At 41.7% G+C, this 14,577-nt stretch overlaps 1 protein-coding gene across 1 annotated transcript; it reads left to right on the top strand.

The window, feature by feature from the left end:
- Positions 1-1,610: 1,610 nt before the first annotated feature.
- zbtb32 (zinc finger and BTB domain containing 32) lies at positions 1,611-13,800 on the top strand. The gene is given in 9 exon segments (XM_024134878.2): positions 1,611-1,676; positions 6,111-6,638; positions 6,787-6,981; positions 7,074-7,240; positions 8,799-8,931; positions 10,990-11,161; positions 11,380-11,444; positions 11,446-11,486; positions 11,488-13,800. Coding segments are annotated over 8 exon segments (1,323 nt in total). The 5' UTR covers positions 1,611-1,676; positions 6,111-6,209; the 3' UTR covers positions 11,609-13,800.
- The last annotated feature ends 777 nt before the right edge of the window (positions 13,801-14,577 follow it).

Below are 14,577 nucleotides of genomic sequence, written 5' to 3'. Positions count from 1 at the left end.
CWGATCTACGACCTGTTGGGCACTGAAACGTGCAGTCATGGCTTCAGCAAAGAGAGAACTGGGGGGACTGTCATCTGCACCACCTTTATAGCCTCTGACTGCATTCCCCATTAGTAAACAATGCTTTCAATACATTTTTATTTTGTCTGAAATGTTGTTTATTTTGTCAGATTTTATATTTATTTTGTCTGTGAATTTGAGTCCCATGTGTGGGGTCGTTGTGAGGGGAGATGCTGCACATGCCCAGTAAAGTTCTTGTCATGAGTTCACATCAGTACACCACGATAATTCAATATCTCGTGGTGTGTGTGTGTGGTGTGGTGTGTGTGTGTGTGTGGTACGATAGTTGTGTGTGTTGTGTGTGTGTGTTGTGTGTGTGTGGTTGTGTGGTTGTGTGTGTGCTGTGTGTGTGTGTGTCTGTGTGTGTGCGTGTGCGTGTGCGTGTTGTGGTGTGTGTTGGTGGTCTTGGTGTGGTGTGTAAATTAATTTTATAACTGCCGGCGTCTAAAATGACCTGAAGAACAATCTTTGTTACCCTGGCTGGTGTACAAGCTTCATGGAATATGAACAAAGCGATGTTCACGTTTTTCTAATGTTGGGTACTCTAGGAAAAGTCATCCATTTCAAGTTTGAAAAAATATCATTTAGGGGTTTTCTCTGCTTGTAACATAGTGGCGGTCATGTTTACCCTTAAGACAACACGAAGGTTTAAGTAATTGTCCACCTGGTTCAACAGGCAAGACGGAAACGTCACCCATGCAAAACGTGTAGGTCCTGTATTTTCAACCAGCAAATTCAGGAATATAACAGCGTGGAGTCAAATGTATTTCACCCTTTTACAGTGTTGTTTCAATCAGCTGTACAATATGTACAATGAGATTTTGACTGAACTGGTCCTTTAATCAAACATATAATATCTTGAAAAACAGAGCCTTAAAATTCCAAGCGTTCACTTACTGTATAACGTACTTACTAAGATGCTGCATGCATTGTAAAGGTGCAAGATCTTTGACCATGACCCCACAGTAGTAACCTACATGTCTATATCATTAATTTATAATAGTTTTCAATCAGCCATCTCACACGCCATAAATGCAGCACATCCAGGCTAATGCATGTGCTATTTCAGGTAGACAGGTTTTAGCTTGGTTCTATGTTGTTACAGCCTCTCCAGCCTCTCTAGCGTTCAACATCCTGTCAAAGCTAAACTAAGTGCAAATGGTTTTCTCTGAGCACTGTACTTCAGCCCATTACAACATTTCAGTAACCTGCGACTGATGTGGGTGGGAAAAAATGAATAAATATTTGTGCCTTTTAGGATAAGATCATAAATATGATTAAAGAGATTACTCTGGCATAACCTGTGCGTAGCTACATTTCAAACGGACAGTCTCAGCCTAACACATTATTTTGAAATGAGATTATCAACCAAGATCAATAACTTGCCAGTTCAACTCTGTATACTGTACTAACCAATCATATATCACGGATGCTCCCATGACAGACCAATCAGGGCCAGATGAGGTTAAGAGGAGGGACTGAGAAGAGAGAAGAGGTAACCACCCTTTCCCTTACCTAAACTGACACCCAGCCTACCCTGTCATTCAACAGCCAGGTCACAATGCGTATAGGGTCAACACTCTCCACAGTGGGTGGGTTGAGTCACTCGTGAACTGGTGAGTCTCTCCATCGCACTGAACACCTCTGCTTTACTACACTTTCCGTCCCTGCATGGTCTCCCAAGCCATTCTGCTCAATTTTACAAATTTTCTCTCTCTTTCTTTCTATCTTTCTTTCTCTCTCTCACTCACTCTTTCTCTCTAACTTGTTCTCTTCACTATCTCCTCTCTGTTGATCCTGTCATCTAGCTGGTGTCTCTGTGGTTTTTAGCTTCAAAAGGTTCCTCGCATGCAACTCCAGCCTTTACATGTGAGTAGAGGAGAGGCCCTCTGGTTTTTCATGTGTTGTCAGAGGATGTTGAAGGTATGTCAGTGCACACTAGGTTTTCCCCTTAGCTTTATGGGCTATTGAGGACATGTAGATTTGCTTGTGGTAATATTGAGGCCTGCATACTGTTGGCCTAATGTCTGTATATAGCCCGCTACTGTATGTGTGATYTTCAGTAATCATATCGCCATCAGTTCCTGATTTATGAAGGTACTGTTCTATATGCGTATAGCCAGGGAAAATCTACTCATTCAACTTTGTGGATCGATTAGTTTGTATGGATGGTTGCATTGATAGTGGATCAAGCTGTTGTTAAAGGTTCTGCATGTAACATTTCTACCTGCAAATGTCAATAATAATAATGCATTTTACTTCTATAGCACATGTCAGTATCAGTAAAGGAACATACAGTCGTGGCTTAAATTATTAGCCCCCTGATAAAGATTAGCAAAAAAGACTATTAAATAAATAGTTCAAGCTATGCTGAAAAGATTAGAACATGGTATTATTTTTACTAATACAATTGCTCAGAGAAAGATATTTTGTTTAACAACTAATATTTTCTTTCTCAAAAAGATAGGGGTCATAATGATTGGCACCCCTGTTTTCAACACTCCGGCACCCTCCCTTTGTGAGGATAACGGCTCTGAGTGTTTTTCTAAAATGTTTTATGAGACTGGAGAACACATTGGGAGGGATCTTAGACAACTCCACCATACGGAATCTTTCCAGATCATTGATATCCTTCGTCTGTGCTTATGGAGTGAGGGCTCTCTTCAATTCAAACCACTGGTTTTCAATGGTGTTCAAGTCCGGAGACTGAGATGGCCATTGCAAAATTTTAATTTTGCGGTCAATTAACCATTTCTTTGTGGAATTTTATGTGTGCTTGGAGTTATTGTGCTATGGCTAGATGACATGAAAGTAGACATCTCTGGACACGCAAGAAGGATGTGATAAACAGAAAAGAACCGCATACCTACAGTAAAATATGGAGGTGGATCTTTAATGTTATGGGGCTATTTTGCTTCCACTGGTCCTGGGGCCCTTGTTAAGGTCAATGGCATCATGAAATTTACCCAGTACCAGGACATTTTACACAAAATCCAGGTTGCCTCTGACAGGAGGTTGAAACTTGGCCAGAGGTGAATTGTCCAGCAAGACAATAACTCCAATCCCACATCAAATTCCACAAAGAAATGGGTCATTGACCACAAAATCAACATTTTGCAATGACCACCTCAGACTTGAACACCATTGAAATCTGTGGTTTGAATTGAAGAGGGCCCTCACTCCATAAACGCAGACGAAGGATATCAATGATCTGGAAAGATTCTGTACGTAGGTGTTGTCTAAGATTCCTCCCAATGTGTTCTCCAATCTCATAAAACATTTTAGAAAAAGGTTCAGTGCCGTTATCCTCACAAAGGGAGGATAATACTTCTGATCCCTATCTTTTCAAGGGGGAAAGGTATTTATTGTTAAACAAAATCTCTTTCTGTGAGCAAAATTGTATTAGTAGAAAATAATATAATGTCCCCTTTTTGTCAGCATACAATATAGCTCAGTATTTGTATTATGTATTTTATACAGTATTTACTGCTCATCTTTTTCAAGGGTGACAATCATTTCTGTCATGACTTTATTTWAAAAAATGCACTCATACAATTCTCTAGTATACAGTAAATAGTCAAATTAATGTCAGTGAATACGRTCTATAAATTTGCACCCTATAAAGTATTACTGTACCAACAAAAATAGGGATAAAGTGATGCTGGAAATTGTACGATAACTGCTAATCTGTAGTTTCACTTTCGCATGAACTTCATTGCCCTTTTCGAGAAGGGTGGTCAATTTAATTAAATTCAATTTACTTAAAGCAGTTGCTTCTCAACAATAAGAAATTCAAAAAGGTGATTGTGGGATCCCTCATGTTGCGTACAGAAAGTTTAGCAACAACATTTAAATCTGAATATGATGATTTCTATGATCTGTTTTGTCCCCACCACCAATAACCAGCGTTATTTAGCATTGAATGATTAGCCTTTGTGTGTGTGTCTTGGCAGGGAAAATGTATTCCACATTTGTGGACAATGTGAAGCCATTATGTGGTGCATAATGTGGGGGGGTGATGCAACGCAGACATGATGCAACATGGAGCCATGGTATATTGGCCATACACCATAAACCCATGAGGTGCCTTATTGCTATTATAAACTGTTTGCAAACGTAATTAGAACAGTCAAAATAAATATTTTGTCATATATACCACAGCTAAGGGCTGTTCTTGGGCATGAGAGATTAAGCATCAATTACAGTAACGATGACATTAAAGTACTGTCATTTCAGTACCGGTATGTCTACTCTCGATCTTATCGACTGTCGCCGTCGGCCGATAGAAATGGAGTTACTGTACTGAGCAGAGGTTACTGTGCCAAAGTGCTCCATGGGACAGTTCTCTCAGAGACAGGTCAGCTGGAGGAGCAGAACAGAGGATACACAACCACACATCACTGACCACTTGGATATTTTAATGAAGGGGGTTTTAATGTCGATTTTAAGCTGTTTTGCAGCAAGTCGGGTTTTTTTAGTATCTGTACTTCACTATTTATATTTTTGACTACTTTTACTTTTACTCCACTACAATCCTATGTACGGTTTACTCCCATACATTTTTCCTGACACCGAAAAGTACTCGTTATATTTCAAATGCTCAGGCGGAACAGCTATATGGTCCAATTCACGCATCTATTAATATAACACGTTGTCATTCCTACTGCCTCTGATCTGGCTGACTAAACGCAACTACTGCATGTGTAAATGATGTCTGTGTGTTGGAGCATGCCCCTGGCTGTCCGTAAATAAGAAAACCAAGAAATTCTTGRCACTTGGTTTGCTTAATAAAAGGAATTTTATGTACAGCATTTATTTTTACTTTTAACTTTCACTCAAGTTTAACAATTTAGTACTTTTTCCACCATTGTAATTAAGTACATTTAAAACCAGATACTTTTAGACTTTTACTCAAGTAGTATTTTACTGGATGGCTTTCACTTTTACTTTAGTCATTTTCTATTAATGTATCTTTACTTTTACTCAAGCATGACAATTGAGTACTTTTTCCACCACTGCTGTTTAGTAGGATTGTGCACAATATAGTACAGAACTGCGGTTAACCCACTTTTGTAAATAGATGTGACCCGTTTCTTTTCGACACAATCCTGTCATATCAAGACTCACTACTGCATGTTACAATAGCACAACTTGATTTATACCACATACTGCACACTGTTACAACTGTAGATGCCTATCTAAACCAAATTACAGTACACTATAGGTTATTGTTGATCAAACAAACTTGTCGTCTGTCTGTGAAGCCTGTGTGTACTGGCATTAGTCATAGTGTCATATTCTTAGGAGGTTTGTGGCTTCTGAGCYTATAGCTGAGAGATGAATTTCAAAGCTGACATGAAACAAAACATTTCCACACGTCAACCAGACATACAGCCTCCGCCACTTATTTTTACTACAGTGGTCAGATATAAGAAGTGTTAAAAACATCTGTGAAATATGCTGTACTTCATCAACCACAGAATTGACATAGACCTTTTAAGCCCCAGATTGCTAAACAAGGACTTCAGGGGAAATGGACTTAAAGATAATATCATGAATGGATATAATTTAATACAACATGTTCTTGAGATTCATTTCAGTTCATGCTGCAGACTATGAAATGCCACTCAATATTTATTGATATGTAACATAATCGACATATCAATTTCTCCTGTAATGTTGAACTTTTTAAGTCATTCTTGCATTGTGTCAGTCCCTTTCGGGCTATGAATTTCCAAAACCCTAGTAACCAACAACACGTTATCAACCTAACCTACGTCAGCAGGTGATATGATCTGCCCTCTGAGTTTCCAACCCCCTCTTCTCTCACCCCTGATAGCTTGAAAACATCCTAAACGTCTGGCATCGATGGAAAAACACTAAGAACCAGAGGCGTGGGATATAATCTATTTATCACAAACCCAATCTCTGCAATTTACCTATTTATACAAATACATTTTCCAACTTGCTATCTGACATTTTTTATTTCTCAGAAACATTACAAAAAAGGACCACATTTAGATAATTTCACTGTCTACTTTTTCCTATAGGTTGAATGGAGTTGTCTCAAACAGTTTCTAAACCATCTACTATTCACCTGCCCATCTCCTCTTCCCATCACACCTRCCTTCCTCCTCCAGACCTCTAAGATGATCCGAGTTCACAACACCCAGTACTCCCTCTTCCTGCGCCAGGCAGATGTCCTGCGTCGCTCGGGGACGCTGTGTGACGCTGTCATCTCAGTGGAGAGCCAGGTGTTCAGGGCCCATCGGCTGGTGCTGGCCTGCGCAAGCAAAACCCTGGAGCATCAGCTCACCCTGCAGGCTGCATACTCAGACCAGCCTGATCGCCTCGACCAACCTTACCACTGTAGTCTGGAGCTCCTTTCTTCACACACCTTCCAGCAGGTCCTGGACTTTGCATACACCGAGACCCTGGAGGTCCCTGTGGATGATCTGCCCCAGCTTCTGAGGGCCGCCAAGCTCCTGGAGATGCATTCCCTGGAGGAGCAGTGTCGCAGCCAGCTGAAGAGAAATCGGGGGTGCCTGAGAAGAGAGAAGAGAGTTGAGAAAATAAGAGTGAGAGGAACAAAGAAACTAGAGAAATGACAGAACGAGAAGAACTTCAGATAACAGAGGAGAGAGATGAGAAAGAATCCCTGAAAGGAGTCCCATTCCAGAAGAGGGGGATCCCCAGACAATTCCCTCCATTGATCTGGAGCCCCAGAGCAGCCCATTCACTGAGGACCCCACTCTTCCTGACACGAGGGTAACTCCTCTGGTTCATCACCCCACAGAGAAAAAGGCCAAAGCCACTCACACCCACACTATTGACCACCACACCGCCTCCATCCAGAGACAGTGTCATCGCCACCACTGCTGCCACCATCCAACCCCTCCCCCTCCTCCCCCAGCGGCGAGGGTCATGTGGCACCAAGTCAACACCTGAGGAAGATGGCCTTGAACTATAACGACATCCTAGCAGCCAGTTCCTCTTCCCTTCACCCCTCACAGCACCTGGTGACATACCCCTTCCACCTCTCCACTCCCCACATGTACCCCCTGCTAACGTCCTCCATCCCGCCCAGGTCCACGCGCCGTCCTGGCTACCCGGGTATCCTGCATCCATACCACCACCCCTGCTCTCTGGGTCTCGGAGCTGGGGGACATCCTGACGCAAGGTTTACTGGGGAAAAGAGACCCGATGGATAAAGTGTTGATAGGTGGAGCCCAGGGAAGGGCAAAGGTAAGACCACTCTGGAGGGGTTTTATACTACAGACGTTTTGGTCTTCATTCTTCTCCTTCTTTCCCTGTTCTCATTTCTACAATATAGGTCAGAATATCCCTAATTTGCTTACATTAAGTAGCACATATCGACACAGCTATCTGACTCATTGTTGTTTGGGTGGATCTGAGTGAAAGTTCTAGTCTCCTGTTCTTTCCTACAAGCAGAGTTTCCCCTGTCTCCAGTTAACACTCTCCTGTCTGTCATATTCACATGATGTATATTATGGATGTAGATGGTCATTCATATTAGCTGTGTCCAAACCACAGAACAGCTGCTGAAGTCATGTTATGTGGTCTGTCCCTTGATGGTGGCATTACACTGTATCTCGTTTCTGGTTTTACAGTGAAGCTACTTCCTCTTTTCTAATGCAGAGACATGATGTACAGTATGGTGTAATTGAAAGGCTCTATAAAGCAGTTTTCTGCATAGTATCTAAAGGGGGAGCCCCCTTAGTTTCTCCCCTCCCTTGCAAATATCAACCATGAAAGACATTCAGATCCACTACGGATCAGTTACAAGCTGTTTCAGTCCTGTTCTTAAACAATGTCTGCCTATTTTTTWTTTATTTAACTTTTATTTAATCAGGGGAGTCCATTGAGCCCTGAGGACAACACATTTTACACGAACATTCCAATAAAAAAATATATAAAGAAATGCAGTTTACAATTTGGTATAAGGTCCCCGTAATACACATTGCACATTGCACACACACACACACACACACACACACACACACGCATGCATAACATGATACATACTGCACTCCCTCGGATACCACCTTGACCTCCAGGTCAGAAATAACATGTGGCTCAGATCAGAGTACGACAAAGTACTACAGAATGAGTGTAAGTAGTCTTAAAACTGTGTTTATGTGATCCTGTTTCAGTGTGGAAACTATCGGTCGTCAACATCTCTCTGACTTCCTCCTCCCTCCTGTTGCTGATCTCTGAGGTTTTTCTGATATCTCTGGCCATTTCATTTAGGTGGCGTAGAAAACCATCAAGCAGACTTTGTAGCAGATTTGTCACTTGTTTATTTTGTGGGTTTTAGGGCCATAAAGAGCGTTACCACTTTTCCTTTAATCTCTGAAAAATCATTCACCTATGGTTTTTCAGTCTAGCTAACAAAGTGCGTCAGATYCTGTGGAAAGTCCCTTTTCTATGTGACACTAAACATACAGTACCATTGTAACGCCTGGCCTCTTCCTCAGAACCCCAACCTACGACAGTTGGGTGCTTACATTTGACATCAATAGACAGGTACATATAGCCTGTGGTTGGAGAGGCAGGGGAGAAGGACAGGATGTCACAAGATGGTGTGCAAATCAATCTGCTTTGGCATGACACTCATTGCAACACATCAACTGGGTTATCTAATAGTGGTTCGGTGACCACCATGCTCACGTGTTTGCCTTACAARAGTTACATTGACTCTTGTCCTTTAAATAAAGTTTTATTTTAAACCTGTCTTCTATGGGGCCAGATACTCCCAGGAGCGTCCAGGAAGAACCCAGGACTGTCAGCACTGCAGCAAGGTCCTCCTGGGCAGCTCATGGCTGCAGGSCTCAACCACCAACCCCTCAGGTACTGTAATGTCACAACATTCACTCAGTGCTTTTTCACTAGACCTCTAACTGGGGTACATTGCAAAAAGCATAATCTCAAAATGTGAATATTGTATTGGGAGCTGTACAGAACTAAGACGTGACTGTATTCTTAATATTCTAATGGATACATGGCAGTGACATTTCTACAGTGGGACCCTTAACCTCTATCGTCATAGGGACAGAGCATATAGGAAACATGAGAGAGAGAGAGGAAGAGTGCCAGAGGGAGAACGAGAGAGAAAGAGAATAGAGAGTGAGAGAGAAAGAGTAGGGGAGATAAGGAGCGAGAGAAGCATGTCTTATGAAGAACGAGAGAAAGAGAGTGAAAGAGTGAGAGAGAGTGGGGGGAGAGAAGAGTAAGAGAAAGAGAGTGAGAGAGAAAGAGTGTGAGAAAGAGAAAGAGAGTAGGAGAAGTGTGCCTTAGGGAGAATGAGAGAGAACGAGAGAAAGAGAGTGAAAGAGTGAAAGAGTGAAGAGAGAGAGAGAGGTGGGGGAGAGAGAAAGAGTATGAGAGAGAGAGAGAGGGAGAGAGAGGAGAGAGAGAGAGAGAGAGAGAGAGAGAGAGATACAGAAACAGAAAGAACAGAGAGTGAGTGAGTTGGTGGCTTTGTGCTGGCGGTGCAGCAGTGCGGTAAGCTGGCAGAACAAACAGTACGTTCTGCAATGTGCTGGTGGTTTTGATACATGCCAAGGGGAAAAACGTACATCTTTTTTTCACTCTATGTAGGGTGGTCAAATCAGCCTCACATCTTTACAGTCTGTGTTTGTGTGATGGGGTTAGCACTGTCACTCGCTCGTTACAGTACGACTGAGAGACGGTATTCATGTGACTCAAGATTATCTCCACTGATTGTTCCACCAAATTGAATGGACAGCCAAGAGTAAACATTTAGTTGAATAATGAGTGTTTCACTGACTTCAACTGGTCACTTTTATCAGACTTGATCATTTTAGTCCCATAAGTGGGATACTTATCAAGCTTAGACATCAGAGGTTTGTGTGTTCTAAGCGAGAGGCCAAGGAAGGTTTGGACAGGAAGCTAATTGAGAACAGGCTGAATTTAGTGAGAGAGGAGTGAACACTTTTTGTGGTCTTGGTCCTTGCTCTCCCGCACCTCTCTCTCTCTCTCTCGCTCTCCTCTCTCATCTCAATCTCCCTCTCCACCCCCCCCCCTCCCCACCCCTATTCAGCATCCTGTATGTGTTCTACAGGGCCCCATAGTAACTGTGTAAAACAGTATCACTAACTGCCACCAAAGGGCTAGAGAGATGACAGCTCTACTTCAGAATCACACCTCGGTCAGATTATAGAGAAATACAAAGGTAGACATGAGAGGAAACCAAGGTTCTTCTTGTCAATTTGAACCTCGTGAAAGAATGTGGTGTATTTATAGAACTTTTGGTAAAAGGAGGTCTTAGTTATCTTTATTAGGTGTGTGACAAACACAATTAGCTACATAAGTTGTATAATACCATTTCATACATACCCACTGTAATAAAAAAAAAGAAGAATCTTTGATTATCGTCACAAATGAAGACAACAAAAAATGTTGAGTGAAGAAGGTTGCTGCTATGACAACAGTGAGCTTTACAGTCATGAGTGTGACCTGTCCTACAGAGAATCCATCAGCATGCAATGTGGCTGAGCTCACATCACCCTTTAGTGCTATTAGTAGGTCATCACTCTGGCCTGACACTATTGTTTAATGGGTAATGGTCACCAATGATTGTGCTGATAAATATAGACGTGTGAAAAACAATTAACCCATACTCTCAATTATACAGGCTGCAGTGGGGAGCACGGGGGGAACGTCAGGGGAAGAAACCATTACAGTATAGAAATGGAGCTAAGCTAGGTTTATTAATACTGATGTCCATTGGACGGTTCTGTCTGTATACACATAATGTATATTCATGTGAAGTTAACTATAACTAAATTAAGTTACTCATCACAAATACTAAATGAAAAAAGGAATTTATATGACATGGAATGATTACAATTCTACCCCACCCCTCTTGTTGCTCTCTCCTCCCAGGCTCAGGTGAGACTTCTCTGGGGTGTAAGTACTGTGATCGTGGCTTCAAGGTGGAACGGTCACTGTCGTCCACCGGCGAGATCAGGGAGGAGAGAAGCCTACCAGTGTAAACGCTGCTCCAAGAGGTTCAGCCTCAAACACCAACTGGATACACACCACCGGGTACACACAGGTATTATATCCCTGTTGTGTGTGTGTGTGTGTGTGTGTGTGTGTGTGTGTGTGTGTGTGTGTGTGTGTGTGTGTTGTGTGTGTGTGTTGTGTGGTGTGTGTGTGTGTGTGTGTGTGTGTGTGTGTGTGTGGGTTGGGGTGTGGGTGTAGGCGTGGGTGTGTGTTTTAATGTGTCAGTCATTGTGTATGTGCTTGCCTGCTCACTCTCAATGTCACCAGGAGAGAAGCCGTTTGAGTGCCGTCTGTGTGGCCAGCGGTCAAGGGACTACTCAGCCATGATCAAGCCACCTGCGGACCCACGGCGGGGCCACACCCTACCAGTGTACTGCTGCTGGAGTTCTGTAGCAGCCTGGCTGCCATGCAGAAACACCTGAAGAACCACCCGCTGCAGGACTTCCCCCCAGACTGGACCATCAGCAGCACCTACCTGTACACATGCCATACCTGAGCTAGCTTGAAGGCAAATGTAATGTCAATAGAGAATAATTTTACTGCCAAACAACTACATCTCAGGGAAACTAACTCATAGCATGTAATGTACATACATGGTAACAAGACACCAGTTACCGTAGAATTTATCCATGTACTCCAAAAGTGCATGGAGTACGTCAATGCATATTTTCACCACTAGAGGGACACTGGGTCTCAGAAAAGAACGTAAAACATGTCTTGCATCAACAGCATTATCATTATCAAGCACAGTATTATTACTCATCAAAAAGAAAGGAGGACCAAGGCACTCTTCATATAATTAATTAAAATGCCTTTATTAGTATGGCATGTTCAATAGAAACAAAGTTGTTTAAAAACCGATGCGTTTCGGCTGCATGGCCTTCGTCAGGGACTACTAGTTAAACAGTATTATTACCATTCTATCATGGCTGCACCTGAAGACAGTGGCGGTTCTAGACCATTGCAACTGGGGGGGCCAAGCTGGGGCCAGTTGTACTGTTAGAGGGGCCAGTTACATTAGACGTTATTGTTGTCATATCGTTTTCTTCACTGCATTGCAGGCATTAGCAGGCAAAAGACCATGTTCATTATCATTCAACTATTGATTTGCATTTTCTGTCTAATAACGGATGTAAAAAAATAACAAGAGCCCCCCCCCAGAACCGCTAGTGCCTGAAGAGTCAGTCACTTCCAAGAGACAAGGAAAGGAAACATCAAGACTATTTAGAGGCAGCAAAAATGTGTCCTTGTTTCATATGAATGTTTCCATCGATGTTTGTCCGTTATCTCTCTCAAGACAACTTGGAGCAATCGTTTTGTACGCAAATTCTTGATTTTCATTTAGCCATATGTGTTTAGTACATTTAGATCTTGTTCGATTCATATTTACAGTGCCTATAGAGTCTGCACCTCCTGGAATTATTTTGCACGTTCTTTTGCATTACAAAGTGGGATAGAAAAATATTTAATTAATTTTTTAAAATCATTAATCTACACAAAATACTCCCTAATGTCAAAGTGAAAAGAAAATTCTACACATTTTTACAAATGAATAAAAATTAAATAACTAAAATATAGTAGCTGCAGAACTACTCATCCCCTTTGTTTTGGCAAGCCTAAAAGAAGTCAAATGTGTCTTAACAAATCACATAAGTTATATGGGCTCCCTCTGTGTGAAATAATAGGGGTTGACATGATTTTTGAACGACTACCCCTTTCTCTGTCCTCCATACATACAGCCAAGTATTGAATTTGAAGCACATATTCAACTACAAAGGCCAGGGAGCTTTTTGAAAGCCTCATAAAGAAGACCACTGATTGGTAGATGGGTAACAATAACAAATCAGACATTGAATATATCTTTAAGCATGGTCAAATTAATAATTATGCTGTGGAGGATGCATTAAACCACCCAGACACATCAAAGATGCAGTCGTCCTTCTGATCTGAGCTGCAGGACATTAAAGAAACTGCTTAGGGATGTTATTTTGAGGCCATTGATGATTTTAAAACAACTACAGAGTTCAATGGCTGMGATGGGAGAAAACTGAGGATGGATCAACAACATTGTTGTGACTCCACAATAATGACCTAAATGACCTGAGTGAAAAGAAGAATAAAAATATAAAGAATAAAAATACTCCAAAACATGCATAAAAGGCACTAAAGTAATACTGCAACAACAACAAAAACATGGCAAAGGAATACACCTTTTTGGCCTAAATGCAAAGCCTTATAATGTACTTATCTAATCAAGGTATATTAGTGTCTTCCACTTTGATATTACAGAGTATTTTGTGGAGGCCGTTGACCAAAAAAATAGTTAAATCCATTTTCATTCCCACTTTGTAACACAATATAATGTGAATAAATCCAAGGGGGATGTAGCCTTTCTATAGGCACTGTATATTTGCTTTAGCCTATTGCTATTTTAATGATAGTATTGATATAATAAATGTATTCATTTGGCAGATGGCCTGTTTTTGTATTGAATGTAGATCCTCACACAGTCACACCCAACAACAAAGAAACAGTAGCCTGTCAAACCGTTATGACCATTGATTTGCTCTGAACTTGAGTATGAATGCGTTTTGGCATAAATTACACAGCAGCTGGCATGCAGAGTGTATTTGCAATTATTATCTCTTCAGAGAATTGATGTCTTAAATAAATATTTATTTATTTTGACAGGTTGTCTGTGTCAGTGTTCTACCATTTTACTTACAGTATTTTTTAGATAAAACTATAATCTCATTATTAAACAATATCTAACATCTTATTCATCTGGTCCAAACAATCCTCATAATTTATCTGAACTATCTATCTGAAAAGCAGTATTCACTAATGCAGCACTTTAAACAATCAACGCCACGGTCAGTCTTAAATAAACGAATGTTCTACATTTAAAATTACAGTTGCTTATTATTTTAAATGAAAATATRTTAGGCGATTATAATCAGTTAATGTGGAAGCCTGAGAGCACCTGATATCACAGAGTAGTAATCTGATCCTGGCTCCCATCACACTCGTTCACTTCACCCGTTCCTCTTGGATGTTGTCTATAGTGAAGCACCCACCGTGCGACGGCCGCATCTCCTTCTCCTCTTCTCCGTCTCTCTCTCTCCGCCCCGTCAACACAGTTCTCGGAGTCGTCGCTGGTCTTGGAGGGTGCGAAGAGCGTACACTCCACCAGGACGTTAAGCTGCTTGGTCTCGCGGGCGCTGCAGTGGGGTGGAGTGGAACCGACGCAGGTCCACCCGGAAGGAGCCCTTCTCTAGGGTCATGCATGGCTCACATCGAGCCCCCCACTCTATCAATTCAATTTCAATTTAAGGGCTTTATTGGCATGGGAAACATATGTTAACATTGCCAAAGCAAGTGAAGTAGATAGACTTTTGTTTATGTCTCTATGTAGGAGATTTTCGCTTGGCACGTCATACCTGGGAGAGGAATACAGTCAGTCCA

The sequence above is a fragment of the Salvelinus sp. IW2-2015 genome, linkage group LG35 (assembly GCF_002910315.2).
Source record: "Salvelinus sp. IW2-2015 linkage group LG35, ASM291031v2, whole genome shotgun sequence".
Taxonomy (NCBI): Eukaryota; Metazoa; Chordata; class Actinopteri; order Salmoniformes; family Salmonidae; genus Salvelinus; species Salvelinus sp. IW2-2015.
This window is presented reverse-complemented; position numbering and strand designations above follow the sequence as displayed.